Consider the following 24060-nt stretch of genomic DNA (forward strand, 5'->3'; position numbering starts at 1 on the left):
CCAACCAGAAGCCCTGGATTACAGGCAACATCAGCACTAAGCTAAAGGCTAGAGTTGCTGTTTCAGGGAGCGGGACACAAACCCAAATGCTTATAAGAAATTTCACTACACCCTCCGACGAACCATCAAGCAAGCAAAGCGTCAATACAGAACTAAGATAAAATCCTACTATACCAGCTCTGATGCATGTCAGATGTGGCAGGGTTTACAAACTATCCCAGATTATGAAGGGAAACCCAGCCATGAGCTGCCCAGTGATGAGCCAAATGCCTTCTATGCTCGCTTTGAGGCAAGATACACTGAACCATGCGTGAGAGCACCAGCTGTTCCAAATGACTGTGTGATCACACTCTCCATAGCCGATGTGAGTAAGACCTTTAAACATTCACAAGGCCAGACAGATTACCAGGACGCGTCCTCAGAGCATGAGCTGCCAAGCAGGAAAAGGTCTTCACTGATTTTCAACCTCTTCCTGGCCCAGTCTGTAATGCATACATGTTTCAAGCAGACCACAATTCTGCCCTACCAAGCAAAAATGCAGTAACTGCTCATTTGGTCAAAAATGAGTTAGTCATTTTTTGCTACATTAAATACATGCTTAATCATGTGGACAAGTATCCTGCCTCTATTGTATTGTGTTTTGGAGAAAATGGGGGTCATGTTAGCAGTAACTGCATAAAGTTACTGTGAAACCAAGGTAAATAAAAGCCATATTTCTCAGTTCCACACTATGAGCAGTTACTGCCTTTTTGCTTGGTAGGGAAGAATAGTCCCTGTGCCCAAGAATGCCAAGGTAACCTGTCTAAATGACGATCGTCCCGTAGCACTCACATCTGTAGCCATCAAATGCTTTGAAAGGCTGGTCATGACTCACATCAACACCATCATCTCAGACACCCTGGACCCGCTCCAATTCGCAGGACAAGGACCACAACCTTTCCCTCAAAGTCTGTAAGCCAAATGAGTTGTTCGTGGACTACAGGAAACGTAGGGGTGAGCATACCCCCATTCACATCGACAGGGCTGTAGTGGAGTGGATCGAGAGGTTCAAGTTCATCTATGTCCACATCACGAAGGATCTATCATGGTCCAAACACACCAACAGTTGAAGAGGGCACGACAACACCTCTTCCCCCACAGGAGGCTGAAAAGATTTCGCATGGGCCCTCAGATCCTCTAAAAGTTCTACAGCTGCACCATCGAGAGCATCTTGACTAACTTGGGGCCTCTATACCAGGCGGTGTCAGAGGAAGGCCCAAAACATTGTCAAAGACAGCCACCCACCCAAGCCAGACTGTTCTCTCTGCTACTGTACGACAAGCAGTACCAAGTCTGAAATCAACAGGACCCTGAACAGCTTCTACCCCCAAGACACCTAAACAAGACTGCTAAATAGCTAATCAAATGGGTAAATGCAGCTAAAATGGTAGCCATTTTTGCACAGTCACTAACTTTTTTGCTGCTACTGTCCATTATCTATCCTGTTGCCTAGTCACTTTACCCCTACCTGCATGTACATTACATTGCTACCTCAATTACCTCGTACCCTTGCACATCGACTCGTTACGGGTACTCCCTATATGTATAGCCATGCTATTTCTATTTGTTATTCACTGTGTATTTATTCTTCATGTCACCATCTCAATTTTGTACAATATTTTTCATCTCATCTTTAACTCTGCATTGTTGGACAATAATCCATAAGTAAGCATGTGACAAATTAAATTTGATGACAACAAATCATGGGTTTGTTTTGTCACATGCAACAGTTAAAATGCAAAAACAGACAGACACATGACTACCTTTCCTCTCCAATTAATTAAAGTGTGCACTTATTTAAAAAGGGCAATCTGCAGTTGCAGTACCCATTGATTCTTGAAGAATATAACTAGAAATGCCTCGAGCTTAGTTCAACTGTCACCCCATCCAGACTCCAAATAAACTTGTTTTACTCCAATGTTTGTAAACAAAGTAGTGTTGAGCAATTAACCAAAACATCAGATATGTTTTTTTTTTTTTTAAACCAATAGAGATAAAACAGATCAAGTCCAAACTGTGTGATATAGTAGAGTTGTAGTTTCCAACAAGCCAATATTCTACATAGATTAGCGCAGTAATTAACCAACATGACCATAAACAATTTCGCGCCTACTTATCCGGTCTGTGTGGGGCACACAGAGGGAGAGAAGAGACAGAAGACACGCGAGCGAGAGGGATAGGGAGCAGTTGCTTCGGGAGGTATCGCTACCTGAACATACATGATCTAAGTGATTGATAGTTGATATTCAGCAGTCATAAAAGTATGCATTATTTACTTAAGCAGCTCTATAGAGATGATGATGACTTGGAATTAAATAATAAAAAGTCAAATAAAACAAAATGTAATATATGTATATATATTAAAATATTTATAAAGTAAATAGTAATGTAAATAAATTATGGTTAATAAGCGCAGTAATGGGCAGTCACTACCATCATGGGACTTTTGTTAAACGTTTTATTCTGTGTTGTTACATCATTCAATCCACATAGTGCATTTAATGACAAATGTGTTATCAAAACCGTGATTATTTTTTAATAATAATAGAACCAAAACGACCCCAAAAAGCACTTATCACTCAGCACTAGGGTTGCAAAGGGTCGGAAACTTCCCGGAAATGTTCCATGGTAAGTTAAGCCCGGGAATTTTGGGAATTTTGCTTAAATTCATTTTTTTTTAAAAAAAGGTTAGCTTATAACAGTGAACCTTTTTTGATGGATACACAAGGCAATTCTAGGTCTTGTGGCATATTTTGGTTAAACTATCCCCAATTCAATGGAGTTGCAACCCTCTGCATGGACAGTGCATTCTTCCATCACATGTACAGCTGATTCTCAAGATCTTGCACACTAATGAGATGCTATTGAACCCACTACTACACTGTCTGAGCCAGGGGTTACATGCTTTCTGGTAAGTTTTGATTACAATACTGGGTGGGGTGAATATATTTTATGAGACATTTTTTGTTACCTAATAAATAGTAGCCTACAGCATGGTGTTTAAATCATTTCTAACTTGTTAACAATTTCTGCTAGTTAGTTTTTGCTACCATGTGGGATTTAGCTTGCTTGAGCCTGCTGAGGAGTGTTAATTCACCTGTTTCCATATACGTTTAATTTGAAAACATTTATCTTACAAATTAGTTGTTAAATCTAACTGCTTAAATATTTACCTGTACATGGAATTGTATTTGTTTTTTACTCATTTTTCCCTAATCTTTACAGGAAAATGCCACGGGCACTATCTGATGTGTGGAGACATTTCACTGCAGCTAATGCAGAAGGAAAAGCTGTGTACATTTGCAAATACTGTGCCAAATCGTATGTGAAGGATGCACCAAAGATGCAGAATCATCTGGCCAAGTGCATAAAGTTTCCTCAGCGATCACAAGCTACCTCGACAAAAGTCCCTCTACTTCTATTCGAGGTGAAAATGATGAATCAGACACCTTAACACAATTCCTCCTGGAGTCAAGAAGTTTTTTTTTGACTCAATGGAAGAACATAGTCAGAGAAATTATGATTAATGTCTTGCTCGAGCTGTGTATGCAACTGCTGCTCACAGGCAATGTGTATTGGAAGAGATTTCTGAATGTTTTTCGCCCAGCATACACCCCTCCAACCAAACATGCTTTATCTACTCATTTGCTGGATGCAGAGATCAGAGTTCAAGTGAAGGTCAAGCAAATCATAGAGAAAGCAGACTATTGCAATCATCTCTGATAGGTGGTCGAATGTTCCTGGGCAAGGAATAATTAACTACATCTCCATCCCTCAACCAGTATCCTACAAGAACACAGACACAAGGGACAACAGACACACCGGTCTCCACATTGCAGATGAGCTGAAGGCAGTCATCAATGACCTTGGACCACAGAAGGTATTTGCACTGGTGACAGACAATGCTGCGAACATGAAGGCTGCTTGGTCTAAAGTGGAGAGTCCTACCCTCACATCACACCCATTGGCTGTGCTGCTCATGCATTGAATCTGCTCATCAAGGACATCATGTCACTGAAAACAATGGATACACACAAGAGAGCCAAGGAAATGGTTAGGTATGTGAAGGGTCATCAAGTTATAGAAGCAATCTACCTCACCAAGTAAAATGAGAAGAATAAGAGCACCAAATTGAAGCTGCCCAGCAACACCCGTTGGGTGGTGTTGTCATCATGTTTGACAGTCTCTTGGAGGGGAAGGAGTCTCTCCAAGAAATGGCCATATCACAGTCTGCCGATATGGACAGCCCCATCAAAAGGATCCTCCTGGGTGATGTATTTTGGGAGAGAGTGGTAAGCAGCCTGAAACTCCTGAAACCTAAAATAGTAGCCATTACACGGATTGAGGGAGACAACGGCATCCTGTCTGATGTTCAGACTCTGCTTGCAGATGGAAGAGAAGAAATCTGTACTGCCCTGCCCACTTCACTGTTGCTCCAAGCAAAGGAAACTGCAGATCTGAAATACATCAAAAAGCGTGAAGACTTCTGCCTGAAGCCCATACACACCGCAGCACACGTTGGACCCCAAGTACGCTGGCAAGAGCGTCGTGTCGGGTGCAGAGATCAACAAGGCCTATGGTGTCATCACTACCGTGTCTCGCCACCTTGGCCTTGATGAGGGAAAGGTTCTTTGCAGTCTGGCGAAGTAAACTTCCAAGCAAGGGCTTTGGCATAAAGATGCAATATGGCAGTCGTGCCAACATATCTCATCAGCCACCTGGTGGAAGGGACTTTGTAGATATGAGGCTCTTTCCCCTGTTGCCTCCATCATCCTCCAAATCCCACCAACATCAGCCATCTCAGATCACAACTGGTCCTTGTTTGGGAACACACGCACACACACCAAAGCACACGACAGGCTGATCAGTACAAGGGTTGAAAAATTGGTGACCATCGGGGCAAATTTGAGGCTTTTTGAGCCTGACAACAAGTCATCCTCAACAAGGTTGGAAAGTGACAGTGAAGATGAGCCCTCAGAGTCTGATGTTCAAGAGGTGGACATTGAGGAGGTCCAGGAAGAAGACAGAAGCCCGAGAGGAAGACAACCAAAGCTTTAGTTTCTAGACTAATTTTACAGATGTATGTTGAAAACGTTTTTTTGGGAGATGCGATTGATCATTGGGAATCATTCAATATTCCCTTTCTTTTGTTGTTCAATGAAATAATCCCATGTGAAGAGTCAACTCATTTAATTAAAGTTAAATTCGTATTTTTTTTTCTCTATTGGAAGGTTTTAACCATTTGCAATTATGTCTACTTATGATAAGGTAAAATGTGTGTTTCTGTCTCCATATGATATGGTAAATATATCCAATGCAAAAATACCATTTAAATAGTATTAATTTACATACATTTCTGTTAATTCCCATATATTCCCGTTACTTCCCACAGAAAGTTTCCACCTCTGAATATTCCCCAAAATGTACAACCCTACTCAGAACTAAAACAAAGTAAATGTAAACAAACACTATACACCCTCATAACATTAAAACTATATTGATATCATGGTTGGTCAATTCTTGCATCCATAGCTCTGTCTATGAATTTGAGAGTGGTTACATTTCTCCAGCCCCATCCCTCAGCTTTTTACCAAAACAGTGGTGGGGATAACACTTTATGGCTCCAACCGCTGATTGCCACTAAATTAAAAAGGCCAGTTTCACAGACACAGATTAATATAAGCCTAGCCTTAGACTAAAAGCATGTCCAATGGAGATTCTCTGTATGTGGTGCTCACCTTGGGGCTGTCCCCTCCTGAGGCCTCCTTGTCGTTCTCTGACTGGGAGTTGTCGTTTATGAGCTGTAGCTCTGCAGAGCTGACGATGCGACCCATCCTGTAGCCGGACAAGCCTGCTCCTCTGGGACTGGAGGGGCACGAGTTGGCAGCACTGTGGGGAAGAAGAGGACCAGACCATTAGTCAGTCACCAAGTCTCTGTCAGCATGATGACCAACACAGTACATATCAAATTATCTGACTAAGAATAATGCAATATTTTAGGCTACAAACAAAACTGCCTAATTAATCCACTGATGACCTCAGTTCCTTTTTTAGAAATCAAGCAATGGTTATAATTAGCCAAGCTAGTCTGATGAATTGGGGGCCCCAGTAAAATAAATATCTTGGCTCAGTTTATCTGTACCCTTTACCGCAGTAGCCTGCAGTCAGACTGGTACACACCACCTATGCAAATAGCCTCACATTATCTAACCCATATTGAAAGGAGAGCAAAATCGTTTCATGAGGCATTAAGTTGAGAGTTAAAACAGCAGAAAACGCTTAACGATTTGTCATTAGCTGAAGCAAACATGATTAATCTGGAGATAAACACTGATGATTGGCTAGAATCAAATGAAAACATCAATATTATTTTTTCCATTCTTCAATGTTTCTGGAGCAGTTCCACTAGAGGCGGACCGATTAATCGTAATGGTAGATTAATTAGGTCCGATTTCAAGTGTTCATAACAAAGTCGGTAATTGGCATTTTTGGACGCCGATTATATTGCAATTCACGAGGAGACTGCGTGGCAGGCTGACCACCTGTTATGTGAGTGCAGGCAGCAAGGAGCCATGGTAAGTTGCTAGCTACCATTAAACTTATCTTATAAAAAACAATCAATCTTAACATAATCACTAGAATACTACACATGGTTGATGATATTACTAGTTTAACTAGCGTGTCCTGCGTTGCATATAATCAATGCGGTGCCTGAAATTGTGTCACTTCTCTTGCGTTCAGTGTAAGCAGAGTCAGGGTATATGCAGCAGTTTGGGCTGCCTGGCTTGTTGCGAACTGTGTCAAGACCATTTCTTCCTAACAAAGACCGTAATTCATTTGCCATAATTTTACATAATTATGACATACCATTGAAGGTTGTGCAATGTAACAGCAATATTTAGACTTAGGGTTGCCACCCGTTCGATAAAATACAGAACGGTTCCGTATTTCACTGAAAGAATAAACGGTTTTGAAATGATAGTTAACGGAATTTGACCATATTAATGACCTAAGGCTCATATTTCTGTGTGTTTATTATATTATAATTAAGTCTATGATTTGATAGAGCAGTCTGAGCGGTGGTAGGCAGCAGCAGGCTTGTTAGCATTCAATCAAACCGCACTTTTCTCCGTTTGCCAGCACTATTTAGCAATGCTTGAAGCACAGCGCTGTTTATGACTTCAAGCCTATCAACTCCTGAGATTAGGCTGGCAATACTATAGTGCCTATAAGAACATCCAATAGTCAAAGGTATATGAAATACAAATGGTATAGAGAGAAGTAGTCCTATAATAACTCCAACCTAAAACTTCTTAACTGGGAATATTGAAGACTCATGTTAAAAGGAACCACCAGCTTCCATATGTTCTGGAACTTAAATGTTAGCTTTTTTACATGGCACATATTGCACTTTTACGTTCTTCTCCAACACTTTGTTTTTGTATTATTTAAACCAAATTGAACATGTTTCATTATTTGTTTGAGACTAAATTGATTTTATTTGTGTGTTATATTAAGTTAAAATATAGTGTTCATTCAGTATTGTTGTAATTGTCATTATCACACACGTGGTGTGTGTATACACACACACACACACACACACACACACACAGGTATCGGCGTTGAAATATCAAATCGGTCGACCTCTAATTAGCACTGCTACAACTTTAATTTCACATACTATAGGGGTAGTTACATTTCAACACAGCAGAAGCTATTAGGGATGTGAGAAATTGGGGGGGGGGGGGGTTCATGTTTAAACGTCCATTTTTATCATCAGTTTTCCGTTAAAACGGTGTGCCCCTTTCAGATGGTGAAGCATTGCACCTGTACTACCATTACTGTACTTCAATTCCACCTCGCAAAATGTGCATTTCCTTCTCATTAACTCTCAAAGTATTGCCATACAGGGCTTCACTGCTGTCGCTTGCCTTTCTCTGCCATTTTACCAACTGTTAACGATGACGACGTAGTGGTGGACAGTTGACGCCAAAATAATTGACTCCGACTTGCACATCAACTCCCCATTTCTGGAGAGTTAAGATTCAATTCCACTAGGAATTTTGGAATGGAGGAGCCTGATTACAACAGAGCACAGTTAACAATATTTGAGATATTAAAGCTAGAATCCTTCAAATGTTGCAGGCGCTCCTAAATAAAATGTCCAGATCGCACAGAAAACTATTTAGGCGCATATGCGAGTAAAATGGTCACACTGTAGAGCCCTGGATTAGTTACCATACTTCAGAGAATACAAACACTTGCATCTTTCATAGCGAGCTAGCGAGGGACGGAGAGAGGGGCACAGTATAGGCAGGTCGGCCATCAGGCAGAAAGAGGACAAAAACAGCTGAGAAGTTGAGCCTAGCACTTCAACACTCTTAGATGTTGCGGATATTTACCCACTATGCAGTTTACTTTCTGCAGTTGAGTCATATCGCGGAGTCAACCTTTACACAACTTTCCGCAGGCCTATATAGCCTATCGTCTAGTTTGGCAATAACACAAAATGTGTTGTGTGATAACTGCAATGTGAATTTAAAAATGTTTCCTAACGTTAAGGATCCCAATTACATTTAAACGTTCACACCCCAATAACTAATCAACAACCTATTTTTCCTGTCTAAAACTACTACGATAATGAAATGCACTGTAAAAAACTAACAAATTCATTTTCATTTTAGTCTACGAAAATGTGAAAAGAGGAGAATTCCACATCCATTAGTCTCACATTTCATTTCACATGAAGCTCCTTTTCAACTGTTTTGTCCAATCCTAAGCATGCATGCGTGCAGAATATTTCATCCAATCCTCTCATTACATATTTGAGCTGCACGGTCTGATTGAGTTGATCTGCCAGGCTCTCCCACACAGTTCCCAGGTGTTCACTTCAGTCACTCGTTCAATCTTTTAAACTGTAAACTGTAAACTGTAAACTGTAAACTTTAAACTGTAAACTTTAAACTGTAAGTCGCTCTGGATAAGAGCGTCTGCTAAATGACTAAAATGTAAAAAAAAAAAAAGTAAAAAAAAATGATGCGAAGCCAGGACAGTAGGCTTGGGCGGTATACTGATTTTCATGTGGTCATACAGTCCTTCTCTCGTTCCAGGATTTACGGTATTACGAGCATAGCACACAAGAGGGCACTACAAACACAAGAAAAGTCAACTAGGCTTCTTACCAGAATGCTAACAAAATTAGCAAACTAATTGCGAAATGCCAACGAGCAAAACAAACTAATTACAAAGAGCTCATAAAGTTAAACAAAAGTAGCTACTAGCTACTGAATGTCATTTTCGATCTTTATGGACATTTAGAAGCGAAAGTTAACGAGAGAAATTGTGCAAATGAACAAAGTTGGGATACATGCTCTTCCGAAGGAAGAGAAGCATGTGTACATGGACCAGATGGGAGAACAATGGGAGAAAAAAAACACTAGTAGAAAGCACAGGGGGAAAATGGCAGCTGTACAGAACTCATCTAGCGCTCTGACTTCTGGCAGAAAGCCATTAGAAGATATCTGATGGCTTCAACACCTCATGTGCACCGCGCAACAGAGACTCGCCAATCGATATAGAATGCTGTGGACTCACCAGATGGATTTCTCCAATTGTGCTGTTTATAAACAAATACATGACTGGCTCAACTGTTCTGGGGAACTACGGTAAGCTTTATCACGTAAAATAATGTGACAGGTTAAATGAAGAATGCAATATGCTTTATCTCCTAATGTATTGCACAAGTTGACTGCAGGTATTAACTTCTTGGGGCTATGTGGGACGCTAGCGTGCCACCCGTGGTGCACTCCATCAACAGCAGGTGCATTTCAAGAGCGGCAAATTTGAAACCAAATAAATGTCAAAATTCAAATTTTTCAAACATACAACTATCTTACACCCTTTGAAAGATAAACATCTCCTTAATCTAACCACGTTGTCCGATTTCAAAAAGGTTTTACGGCGAAAGCATAAAGTTAGATTATGTTAGGAGAGTACATTGACAATAGCTGTGTGTAATGTTTTGTCAATTCAAAGACGGCGTCACCAAAACCATAAAACCAGCTAAAATGATGCACTAACCTTTTACAATCTCCATCAGATGACACTCCTAGGACATTATGTTAGACAATGCATGCATTTTTAGTTCTATCAAGTTCATATTTATATCCAAAAACAGCGTTTTACTATGGCATTGATGTTGAGGAAATCGTTTCCCTCCAATAACCGGCAGTCAAGTCAGCACCACAAATTAAATAATTAAAATTAGAAAACATTGGTAAAATATTATATTGTCATTTGAAGAATTATAGATTTACATCTCTTGAACGCAATCAACTTGCCAGATTTAAAAATAACCTTACTGGGAAATCACACTTTGCAATAATCTGAGCACTGCGCCCAGAAAAATATGCTTTGCTATACAGACAAACGGCCATGTTGGAGAGATCTAAAATCGAAAATACTATGTAAATAATCCATTATCTTTGATTCTCTTCATCAGATGTCACTTCCAGGAATCCCAGGTCCATAACGAATGTAGTTTTGTTCAAAAAAGCTCATCATTTATATCCAAAAAGCTCCGTGTGGTTAGCACATGATCTAAGCCAGCCGGACTTCTCGTCATGAACGAGGGGAAAAAAATATATTTACGTTCGTTCAAACATGTCAAACGTTGTATAGCATAAATCATTAGTGCCTTTTTTAACCAGACATGAATAATATTCAAGGTGGACGAATGCATTCTCTTTTATAACGTATTGGAACGAGGGTACCCAACATGAACTCGCGCGCCAGAGTCTAATCGGCCATCACCGTTCCATGGCTCTTGTTCGGTCAGATCTCACAGTAAAAGACTCAAAACACTTTGTAAAGGCTGGTGACATCTAGTGGAAGCAATAGGAAGTGCCAAAACATTAATCAACCCCTGTGTGTTTCAATGGCATAGGCTTAAAGGTAATTCAACACATGTTCTGGTTAAAAAAGGCACTAATGATTTATGCTATACAACGTTTGACATGTTTGAACGAACGTAAATATTTTTTTCCCCCTCGTTCATGACAAGAAGTCCGGCTGGCATAGATCATGTGCTAACAACACGGAGCTTTTTGGAAATAAATTATGAGCTTTCTCGAACAAAACTACATTTGTTATGGACCTGGGATTCCTGGAAGTGACATCTGATGAAGAGAATCAAAGGTAATGGATTATTTACATAGTATTTTCGATCTCTCCAACATGGCGGTTAGTCTGTATCGCAAAGCGTATTTTTCTGGGCACAGTGCTCAGATTATTGCAAAGTCTGATTTCCCAGTAAGGTTATTTTTAAATCTGGCAATCCGGTTGCGTTCAAGAGATGTAAATCTATAATTCTTTGAATGACAATATAATATTTTACCAATGTTTTCGAATAGTAATTATTTAATTTGTCGTGCTGATTGACTGGCGGTTATTGGAGGGAAACGATTTCCTCAACATCAACGCCATAGTAAAACGCTGTTTTTGGATATAAATATGAACTTGATAGAACAAAAAATGCATGTATTGTCTAACATAATGTCCTAGGAGTGTCATCTGATGGAGATTGTCAAAGGTTAGTGCATAATTTTAGATGGTTTTCTGCTTTTGGTGACGCCCGTCTTTGAATTGACAAAACATTACACACAGCTATTGTCAATGTACTCTCCTAACATAATCTAACTTTATGCTTTCGCCGTAAAGCCTTTTTGAAATCGGACAACGTGGTTAGATTAAGGAGATGTTTATCTTTCAAAGGGTGTAAGATAGTTGTATGTTTGAGAAATTTGAATTATGACATTTAATTGTTTTCAAATTTGGCGCTCTTGATATTTCACTTGTTGTTGATAGGGTGTACCAGGGGTGGGACGCTTGCGTCCCACATAGCCCATAGAGGTTAACAAGTACACAATAAATCTGTGGACAGATTGTGTAGGTTAGGAGGTGACTTAAGCTGCAAGCTGTGCCTGGTTCACATCTTCCCCTAGAGTTCAATAAACTAAGCATTAGCCGCCAGGCCAGTATGATAATAAGTTATCTCAAGGTTAACTGAGGCCCAGGCCTACTGTTACTGTACCTGATGGTGCCGGTGGGCGAGGGCAGGGGGCTCATGAGGTGGGCGATGTTGTCTGGAATGTTTATGGTGAGCGGAGAGATGTGGACTGGTTTTACTGGAGACTCAGGCGCCTCACACTTCTCCCTCTTCCCACTGGATAGGGCTGTGAATGTGATCTTGATGTTTGTGCTGGGAAACCTGAAAGTGCACCTGCAGAGAAAAAGAGAAAACCACAATGTAATGCAACCTTCCAGTCTATGTGGCCTCTGAGCATCTACACTACACGTTAATGTTTTTAAATGTATGTAAAATGTATTTTGTATGTAATGTCTTTTTCGTTATACACTACATTATATGGACACCTGCTCATCGAACATCATATTCCAAAATCATGGACATCAATATGGAGTTGGTTCCCCTTTTGCTGTGACATAACAGCCTCCACTCTTCTGGGAAGGCTTTCCACTAGATGTTGGAACATTACTGCAGGGACTTGCTTCTATTGAGCCTCAAAAGCATTACTGAGGTCGGGCACTGATGTTGGGCGATTGGGCCTGGCTCGCAGTCGGCATTCCAATTCATCCCAAAGGTGTTTGATGGGGTTGAGGTCAGGGTTCTGTAAAGGCCAGTCAAGTTCTTCCACATCGATCAACAAATAATTTCTATATGGACCTCGCATTGTGCATGGGAGCATTGTCATGCTGAAACAGGAAAGGGCCTTCCCCAAACTGTTGCCACAAAGATGGAAGCACAGAAGTATTGAATGTCATTGTATGCTGTAACGTTAAGATCTCCCTTCACTGGAACTAAGGGGCCTTGCCCGAACCATGAAAAACAGCCCCAGACCATTATTCCTCCACCAAAGTTTACAGTTGGCACTATGCATTGGGGCAGGTAGTGTTCTCCTGGCATCAACCAAAACCCAGATTTGTCCGTCGGACTGCCAGATGGTGAAGTGTGATTCATCACTCCAGAGAATGAGTTTCCACTGCTCCAGAGCACAATGGCGGCAAGCTTCACACCACTCCAGCCGACACTTGGCATTGCGCATGGTGATCTTAGGCTTGTGTAAGTCTGCTCGGTCATGGAAACCCATCTTGTGCTGACGTTGCTTCCAGAGGCTCAGGCTAAATATAGGCTGTGGTAGCCTAATCAAACACACATTCTCATTGTGGGGTAAACAACAAGCAGTGTGCATGACTAGAATGGAGATGTCCATGTACACCAAGGTTCAATCAGTGCAGGATCAGGCTCCATCACCACAGCCCAGAGAGAGTTGGAGGCCCAGATTGTTATGCCAGCCCTGCTTCCTTTTGGTCCGGATGCCAGGTGCTGCTGCACTTGTTGCCAAGCCCCAACAGAGCTGGCATAGAGCACATTCAGAGAGAACAGTGTCCCTGACACCCAAGTCTCAAATTAGCATTGCTACTCAGAGGGTGAAAAACTGCTGGGAGCCAGCCTGGTGAAGCCAGACACTTCAATTATGCATATACACTCCAACACCCTTTCAGGACCAATGTAATACCCCTGTCAACAAAGAGCATGGGAAACTGAATTATTTGATGAAATAGGGGGATGTTGATGACCTCATTATGCAGATAACCCATAGCTAGTGTCTAGTGGGAAAAAATGCTTTTTCTAAACGAGTTACCAGCATGGTACAGAGATGCAAACTGGAGAGGGCCCAAAAAGACGACACTTTTTTTGCACTGAAACATGCAAAACATCCCTGCTAGGGGGAAATGCAGGTTTTAACTAATTAAACAAAGAATATGATCTACATGATCAGTCTGTGTAAAATAAAGTGGTTAATGTGAACCTAACTCACAGCTAAAAAATGTAAAGAAAGCAATCCAATGTTATTTGTTGCCTAGACTTTACTGCAAATGACACTCAAGTTGAGAACAAAAACAATACACTAATATTGCAGTTATCCATGACAGCCTTTATAATAGAATGCTTGTGACCACACAGACAAATATTGCACATGGGAAAAAAACATTTTAAAGTAGAAATAGAATGAAACAAAAAGGCATTCTATTTTTGCTCTATTATAGTGGTCACTATAGACATTGATCAAGTGCACAAGGCTACATGTGTGCAAAACTAACGTTCACCAAGTTAAATTATAATCCCCCTCGCACGTGTTACTGTCAAATTCAACACAACAAAAACAATATCTTTGGGCTGCACTGAACATTATTACATTGTACACTGCCTGTGGACATCTGTTCTACAATGTGCCAGCAAAAGTGAGAAAGAGGGAAAGTGTGTGGTGTTCCTTTCACCTCTATAGAGGCATCCAGTTTAAGCCAGGCCCAGCTACACACCCTGAATGTACTTGTTTAACAAGCAACGCCTCATTTTCACCTAATTCTCTCATTCTGAAAATTAACCACATACTGTAGAGGGAAAACATGAGTTAACAGATAGTGGTTAGTTCTTTAGCTAGTTCTTTAGCTAGTTAACATTTCACAGATTGCCAGGGTCCAGTAAGCAACTAACGCTTTATAACTTGAGGAACGGCAAGGAGTCGTACACCAGTTAATATTATAAAGAGTTGGTTAGGTTACTAACGTTAGCTCATTTGATGTTGTAACGTTAGCTGTCTACTTTATTAGCAAGCTAATTTTCACACCATAAACTAAATTATTTGATCAGATAAGTTGGCTAATGTTGCTCAACATTTCTCTGGCTAGCTAACTGAGAATTCGATCCAGCTAGCAAGATACTTAACAATGCTAATACCTGTTCCACCACACTTTCTCCCTCACCACAAACTTTCTAAATGCCATTCGTTTTTCGGTTATAGCTCATGAAGTACCCTTCATCACCTTCTCACCCCGGTCTCCATGGTCAGGCTTCTCATCTAACGTTACCTCTTCATTATCGTTCAGGAACGCGCTGCTGTAACTGGCAAGCTGCCTTTCCAGAGCGCTCGCTGACGCTGGAACTAGTAAATTGGTTCTCTTTCTTCAGTCGCGTGCTGCGCTGCATTCTGTTGTTATGTAAACGATTGGCTGAGGCTTGGATACAGACAGTATTGCTCCAAACTTGCGTCACTTGTTCCCTTACAGCCAGTAGTGATCCAACCCCCCCTTCCCACAAACTTTTATCATTGGATCTATACGAATCACTTAAGTCACCTAATTTGGATTCAAAACGGCAAATTTCGCCAAAATGTGACTAGTTTGCATCCCTGATGGTAGAGGCAGGTAGCAATATTCAATAGGCCTAATGATGCCTTTGGATCGCTCAAACTGAAAAAGCACAAGAAAGAGGATTGACACCCACCTCCTTTTTGTTCTGAAATCATTTCTGTTAGAAACAGATAAGATCAGCATTTCTGCAACATTGAGCTAATCGATTGAACCCAACTGGACATTTTAATTTATAGGATTTATATAATATTCAATAAATATAGCACCTAAGATTTGAAGCAAACTTTTTTCTAACAATGAGTTAGACATGAGGAATCCAAAGAAATGGTGTAAAGCCACCAAGGACCCCCCTCCCCCTTTTTTTTCGCGAAAAAAAGCACAATCGTTGCAACAACGCACCTAACCATCAATGCCTTTCTTAAAATCAATACACAAATATATTTTTTTAAACCTGCATATATTGTTAAAAGAAATGCATGTTTTGCAGGAAATATTAACTAGGGAAATTGTGTCACTTTTCTTGCGTTCAGTGCAAGCGAGTCAGGGTATATGCAGCAGTTTGGGCCGGCTGGCTCGTTGCGAACTGTTGAAAGTCCATTTATTCCTAACAAAGACAGTAATTGTACATAATTATGACATAACATTGAAGGTTGTGCAACGTAACAGTAATATTTAGACTATGGGTTGCCACCCGTTCGATAAAATAAGGAACGGTTCCGTATTTCACTGAAAGAATAAATGTTCTGTTTTTGAAATGACAGTTTCCGGATTTGACCACATTAATGACCTAAGGCTTGTATTTCTGTGTGTTTATTATAATTAAGTATATGATTTGATAGAGCAGTCTGACTGAGCGGTGGTAGGCAGCAGCAGGCACGTAAGCATTAATTCAAACAGCAGCTCTTAGCAATGCTTGAAGCACAGCGCTGTTTATGACTTCAAGCCTATCAACTCCTGAGATTAGGCTGGCAATACTAAACTGCCTTTAAGAACATCCAATAGTCAAAGGTAGATTAAATAGTCCTATAATAACTCCAACCTAAAACTTCTTAACTGGGAATATTGAAGACTCGTTTAAGAGGAACTACCAGCTTTCATATGTTCTGGAACTTAAACGTTAGCTTTTTTACATGGCACATATTGCACTTTTACTTTCTACTCAAACACGGTTTTTGCATTATTTAAACCAAATTGAACATGTTTCATTATTTGTTTGAGACTAAATAGATTATATTTATGTATTATATTAAGTAAAAATAAGTGTTCATTGTTCATTCAGTATTGTTGTAATTGTCACACACACAAAAATCGGCATCGGCTTTTGTTGGTCCTCCAATAATTGTTATCGGCGCTGAAAAACCATAATCGGTCAACCTCTAGTTCAGAGAAATGAGTCACTGAAGTTGTTGGGTTTATGTGCCATCTTACATGGTTCTGACCACTGATGGTGTTGTTCCTGCTATGGAGGGGGGGGAAAAAATAATCACCTAATAGCAAGAACAGCACCATCAACATTGTGCTCAGCAGCACACTCACATGGCAACCATCAGGGTGTCTTTGATACAGGAATGCTGAGCTCTGAGACATCACATTCCTCACAGAGTGCTGTGTGTGACCAAAGGCAACACGCATTGCTTTTGTGTGTGTGTGTTGGGGTCTCACTGATCCTCTGTCAGTCAGGCACAGACGCATACAAACAACAAACAGAATTCCTTTTGCCACCGGATCTCTACTACCTGAGGTAAATAATTCCACTAGACCACAAAACCCACCCCCTTACCAGACAATTAATGTTATTATATAGTCTACTTTCTGCTTCAATCAATTCATACTTAAATGTTTTCAACAACAAAAGAAGCTTGGTTAAGAGGATAAGCTTGCATGGAAATCCCAAGTCATTTAGCAAAGAGCTGAGTTTTCCCACAGCATCAATGCATTTTAACATTCAGGCTCCTTTGCCAATTTCCCTCCTTGCTCAATGAGACCAAACATTTTGTAAAAGCAAATGCACAGTTGCTATGTTATGCCAGGAGGTAGAACACAATGGACCCTCAAAAGATCCAAAAGTATTCAAACTCAGGGCAGCAGAGACAAGAGGTCTTCTCTATTTTTTTCCCACGATAATCATCATCCCGGCAGATTATCCTAAAAACACACAACATCCCAATGAGACAAAACAATGAGCATCAAAGTAATATATCTGCTTTAGACATTCAGTTAGGATGTAAACAGTCATGGCAAGACTATGCTATGGAGTAATTATGTAGGCGTGGGAGAGCAACAACATGGAGGGCTGGGCAGCAGTGACTGCTTCATTCTGGCAATTTATGTCATTCTGTTGGAATCCAGGGGACATAAAGAACCCCAGTCCAGAGCTCTTCAAGCCAAGACTGTCTGTCCACTTCCCTGATCATTCTTTGCCTTAGGTAGGGTGGGCTACTATAGTCATTATACCCATAAAGCCCAATTCCAAAATAAGGATATCACAAGGTTTTCTTGAAGCTGTAGATGTGAGCGTATAAAACACACCCATGATTTAAAGCTCTTTAGTCACGTCAACTTGATCGATAAGAGAATTTGAGCCCACTGTGTTTCTTAGTTAGGAATCAACATCTCTTCAGTCTAAAGTGCTGTGATACAGTGTATGACTGGGTAAGAAGACTGGGTGGTCAGTTAAAGAGGCAATGAGCAGTTGCTACATCCATTTTTGGATGTATAAATTAATTACATGTACCCCACTGATTCTTGAATAATATAACCTGTCTCAAGTCGTACCCAATCACAACCCAAAATATAAACATGTTTTACTCCAATGTTTGTCAAAGTAAATGCAAACAAACACTATATAGGGTGCATTCGTAAATTCACTCTGGCTTTCTACACCGATTTCAGAGCACTCTGGTCTGAGTGTACCAGAGTGCAGAATAACTGATGAATTTACAAACTGCAACACCAGTTGAATATGACCTGTGTCAGTAAACGTTGGCAAAAAAATATTTAAATTGTTGCCAGCAGCACAGTTACAGTCACCAACACTCTAGATAACACAAACAGCCTAACCAGCTCTGCCAGGGCAATAAAAATGGTCAGAGTGATGTGTTCTCTCATTTGTGTCTGGAAGTAGCAAGCAAGTTAGCCAACATTAGCCAGTTAGCTTGGGTGATTGACTGATGTTGTGAGGTCAGAACGCTTGGATCAACCCTACTCCTCGGGCAGAACATCCAGTGTGCGATGACAACGCTCCAGAGTGAATATACGAACACACCCATAGCCTCAAAACATGTTTAAAACTATCATTTTGGATGGTCAGTCCTTGCATCCATAGCTCTATAAATGAATTTGAGAGTGGTTACATTTCTCCAGCCCCATCCCTTAGCTTTTTACCGAAACAGGGTTGGGGAGGCCGCTTTGTTATTGTTTCTACTGCTGCTTTAAGAATGCAGCTTTGTCACTGTATGTCACTGAGGCAACTGACCAAGGAACAAGCCGCAGCAGCCCACTAAATTGTGTTGTGAATTATGCATCAAATATCAACATTCAAAAGTGGATTATGGCACAATAGTGACTTTTCCTAATTAAATACAGGGTTGTCTTCAGATTTAATGGTTGAGTTGGATTGGAGTGTATATTACAAGTTTCTTTAGAATAAAATGGGGCAAATCTGACAAAACAAACTATGCATACCGGGAATTTGGCATAGAATCTCATTTTAGTATTATGGAATTCAAATCGGTCTAAGAGAATAGAGTAATGTTACCGTGATGGCAAGAGGAAAATAATGGTCAGTGAATATTTTGTGACTATTTCTTATGTATTGTAACATTAGCATTGGCCTCTGTGACCTGCCATTATAAATTTGTGAATGGAGTTAACTGAACCAAAACATCCATCTTCCGAGTTGTGCAAAGCTGACCCGTAATGACCCGTATCAGAAATGTTCAATTGATTGATGGCCTAGTGATGCACATCACACATGTTATAAAGATACAGGCCTAGAAGCAACGTAACCATCCACAAACTTAAATATAAACAAAACATCGATCATATCCATCTGACTAACAAAACACTTGCACAGAACTATATGACATTGTTTACCTGTATGACCAAGTACACAGCTAGCTAGTTACAATAATAACCCTCTATGTGATAGCAAATCAACTGAAAGCTGGCCGAGAGACAGTGTGCTATATAATCAAGTTCGAATATCGCTAGCTACATATGGCTGTCTTAATTCAGAAGACATTTTATAACAATGGGAGGGCAGTTCATAACATGTAGCTACTAGTATCTGACAAACACTGTCTAGCTGACGTTAATTAGCTAGCAAAGATGAACCTACATGGCAAACACTACCCCTTAGTCTTGCTGCAACAGCACGTGCTTTGTGGTAATTCAAAACAAAGATAAGATAGCTAACTAGTTATTATAAACACAGATACATGTTGGACTTACATTCGTGGTAGTTGTAGAGGAGGGGCACCCCGCCTGAGGAACACTCCATCCACGAACACCCCATTTTTGCCGAGGCATCGCAAGTAGAAGTCTCCACCACCAGTGCTATCGTCACTAACAGTGAATATTTCGAGATGTCTTCGCGAAATAAAACTGGAATGACCCATGCTCACATCCACGGAGCCCTGAGACGAGTTCCTCCCGATAGTCACCGAGCGCTTTTTCATCAAGTATTCGAATTCACGGCCCTCAAGCCGGGCAACCGGCCCAGACGACCCGCTTAACACCGCCATTTTACAGGATAAAGGGTATATTTGACAAATGCTTATTTAAAAAAAACACCGATAAGGAGATGCCCGTGTAGGTATTTTAAATGCCGTCGCAAATTGTCGAATAAAAAAAAAGAAAAAAAGAAGGGGGCATCAAATTTAACACAAAAATTTAAGGGAACGTGCCAGACCAGGGACAGCGGCTCCAACCCAGCGCCGCGACACAGAGAGAAAGGGTAGGAGAATGCTCCAACCAAACAACACAACATGTGGATATACCACGATTGACAATCCAATAACCCAATAAAAAATGAACAGGCACTTGACGCTACAAAGAGAAGACCAATCAGACACAAGAAACAGCTGATGATTGACTCAAGGTTGGTTGAACTGTAGCGTACGCGCATTGTGCTGTCAATAATTGCCACATACAGAAAGTCAAAATTGGCTATATCTTAAAAATTCATGAAAACGAAAATGTGATTTTTGGTCTTAATTTAAGGTTACGGTTAGGCATACGGTTAACAGTGCGGTTAGGTTTAAATCACACTTAAAAAAGATACATTGTAGAAATAGGCGGGGCTTATGACTTTGTGGCTGTGGTATGTAGTGACGACCGGTATTATGCGTGGCGAGATGTAAGTCCCGGCACTATCGTTTAAAAAAAAAAAAAGTCAAACGATGCCATTGCCAAGATGACAACGATTTCATGCTTTATGGGTGTTCTATTTTTTAGCATAGAATTGGATTATTCGTAAAACAACATTTATGTTGATGATGACGTTGTGATTTTGCACTGCATGCTTACATATTCAAAGCAACATGTCCCATATAACCAAAAGTATGAACAAGCTTGACATTTTGGATGAACAAATTGCCAATTGGAAGGATGGCTGGTATAGGCCGAGAATAAAGACAGACAATTTCCACAATAGTCACCATCCAACGCCTATACATTATGATCCACCACCAGGACTACTACGGACTCCATGCCTGGTATTGGATAGGACACCGTTTGCAGCAGCTTGCCGGTTTGTGTTATGGTACCCAGAATGCCCTGAGACCTCTCTCGTAAATTATAGAGGTCATAGTAGTCTGAGAGCTTTAACATCATTTTAGAAACATTCATTACGAAAATACAGTATATCATTCCGACCCAAACACTAGGTACTGGACCGAATGCTCGTTTATTTTACTGCAATAACCAACGTCTTTTGGGACTCGCTGTGGCCTTGCAGCATGGAAACATGTGCGTTTCACGATGACGTCACCAATTGGAATCAATGCCCCTCCCAGTCCATGGTTGTTTGTAAACAGAGTATGGTGGTGGAGGGGAGGGTGAAGACATTAACACCTCTTTGCAAGAAGAACATGATCACACCTCTAGTGACAAGTACTGATAGTGGCATTCATTTGAACAGGGTATGGCTTTGGATTGCAAAGCTACCTTGTCTGTTCACCAGTCCAAATGAGAGACAAATATATTTTTCATGAAGCATCAGCTTACATCAGAAATAATGTTTGATTTGTCAGACAACCCTACACACAATTTCTTGGCTCTTTGTACAAATTAACGGAGGGGGATAATAATTTGTTTATATATATATATAAACAAATTATTATCCCCATATATATATATATATATATATATATATATATATATATATACTGCTCAAAAAAATAAAGGGAACACTTAAACAACACAATGTAACTCCAAGTCAATCACACTTCTGTGAAATCAAACTGTCCACTTAGGAAGCAACACTGATTGACAATAAATTTCACATGCTGTTATGCAAATGGATTAGACAACAGGTGGAAATGATTGGCAATAAGCAAGACACCCCCAATAAAGGAGTGGTTCTGCAGGTGGAGACCACAGACCACTTCTCAGTTCCTATGCTTCCTGGCTGATGTTTTGGTCACTTTTGAATGCTGGCGGTGCTTTCACTCTAGTGGTAGCATGAGACGGAGGGCCCGACGTCCACAGGTGGGGGTTGTGCTTACAGCCCAACACCCCAAAGAAATGCCACCCCACACCATGACTGACCCACCGCCAAACCGGTCATGCTGGAGGATGTTGCAGGCAGCAGAACGTTCTCCACGGCGTCTCCAGACTCTGTCACGTCTGTCACATGTGCTCAGTGTGAACCTGCTTTCATCTGTGAAGAGCACAGGGTGCCAGTGGCGAATTTGCCAATCTTGGTGTTCTCTGGCAAATGCCAAACGTCCTGCACGGTGTTGGGCTGTAAGCACAACCCCCACCTGTGGACATCGGGCCCTCATGCCACCCTCATGGAGTCTGTTTCTGACCGTTTGAGCAGACACATGCACATTTGTGGCCTGCTGGAGGTCAAGGCAAGGGCTGATTTCAAGGTTTTACTGCTAACCTACAAAGCATTACATGGGCTTGCTCCTACCTATCTTTCCGATTTGGTCCTGCCGTACATACCTACACGTACGCTACGGTCACAAGATGCAGGCCTCCTAATTGTCCCTAGAATTTCTAAGCAAACGGCTGGAGGTAGGGCTTTCTCCTATAGTGCTACATTTTTATGGAATGGTCTGCCTACCAATGTGAGAGACGCAGACTCAGTCTCAACCTTTAAGTCTTTACTGAAGACTTATCTCTTCAGTAGGTCCTATGATTAAGTATAGTCTGGCCCAGGAGTGTGAAGGTGAACGGAAAGGCTGGAGCAACGAACCGCCCTTGCTGTCTCTGCCTTGCCGGTTCCCCTCTTTCCACTGGGATTCTCTGCCTCCAACCCTATTACAGGGGCTGAGTCACTGGCTTACTGGTGTTCTTCCATGCCGTCCATGGGAGGGGTGCGTCACTTGAGTGGGTTGAGTCACTGACGTGGTCTTCCTGTCTGGGTTGGCGCCCCCCCTTGGGTTGTGCCATGGCGGAGATCGTTGTGGGCTATACTCGGCCTTGTCTTAGGACGGTAAGTTGGTGGTTGGAGACATCCCTCTAGTGGTGTGGGGTCTGTGCTTTGGCAAAGTGGGTGGGGTTATATCCTGCCTGTTTGGCCCTGTCCGGGGGTATCATCGGATGGGGCCACAGTGTCTTCTGATCCCTCCTGTCTCAGCCTCCAGTATTTATGCTGCAGTAGTTTATGTGTCGGGGGGCTAGGGTCAGTCTGTTACATCTGGAGTATTTCTCTTGTCTTATCCGGTGTCCTGTGTGAATTTAAATATGCTCTCTCTAATTCTCTCTTTCTCTCTTTCTGTCTTTCTCTCGGAGGACCTGAGCCCTAGGACCATGCCTCAGGACTACCTGGTATGATGACTCCTTGCTGTCCCCAGTCCACCTGGCCGTGCTGCTGCTCCAGTTTCAACTGTTCTGCCTGCGGCTATGGAACCCTGACCTGTTCATCGGACGTGCTTGTTGCACCCTCGACAACTACTATGATTATTATTATTTGACCATGCTGGTCATTTATGAACATTTTAACATTTTAACATCTTGACCATGTTCTGTTATAATATCCACCCTGCACAGCCAGAAGAGGACTGGCCACCCCTCATAGCCTGGTTCCTCTCTAGGTTTCTTCCTAGGTTTTTGGCCTTTCTAGGGAGTTTTTCCTAGGGAGTTTTTCCTAGCCACCGTGCTTCTTTCACATGCATTGCTTGCTGTTTGGGGTTTTAGGCTGGGTTTCTGTACAGCACTTTCAGATATCAGCTGATGTACGAAGGGCTATATAAAAATAAATTTGATTTGATTGATTTGATTTTGCAGGGCTCTGGCAGTGCTCCTCCTTGCACAAAGGCGGAGGTAGCGGTCCTGCTGCAGGGTTGATGCCATCCTACGGCCTCCTCCACGTCTCCTGATGTACTGGCCTGTCTCTTGGTAGCGCCTCCATGCTCTGGACACTACGCTGACAGACACAGCAAACCTTCTTGCCACAGCTCGCATTGATGTGCCATCCTGGATGAGCTGCACTACCTGAGCCACTTGTGTGGGTTGTAGACTCCGTCTCATGCTACCACTAGAGCGAAAGCCCCGCCAGCATTCAAAAGTGACCAAAACATCAGCCAGGAAGCATAGGAACTGAGAAGTGGTCTGTGG

At 41.4% G+C, this 24060-nt stretch overlaps 1 protein-coding gene across 2 annotated transcripts in view; it reads right to left on the bottom strand.

Annotated features, from left to right (window-relative positions):
* Window positions 1-20230, bottom strand: part of LOC106601484 (forkhead box protein K2) — a 32681-nt gene extending 12451 nt beyond the window's left edge. The window contains exons 1-3 of one of the 2 annotated variants that reach the window (XM_014193707.3): window positions 19723-20230; window positions 12131-12319; window positions 5778-5928 (exon numbers count right to left, since the gene is read on the bottom strand). In XM_014193707.3, the coding sequence (XP_014049182.2) occupies window positions 5778-5928; window positions 12131-12319; window positions 19723-20015 (633 nt within the window). In that variant the 5' untranslated portion in view covers window positions 20016-20230. Of the gene's footprint in view, window positions 1-5777; window positions 5929-12130; window positions 12320-14943; window positions 15030-19722 lie in introns of those variants that run through there. The other variant, XM_014193708.3, reaches the window with a different exon arrangement.
* Window positions 20231-24060: the final 3830 nt, after the last annotated feature.

This window comes from Salmo salar, chromosome 03, assembly GCF_965601325.2.
Source record: "Salmo salar chromosome 03, fSalSal1, whole genome shotgun sequence".
NCBI lineage: Eukaryota > Metazoa > Chordata > Actinopteri > Salmoniformes > Salmonidae > Salmo > Salmo salar.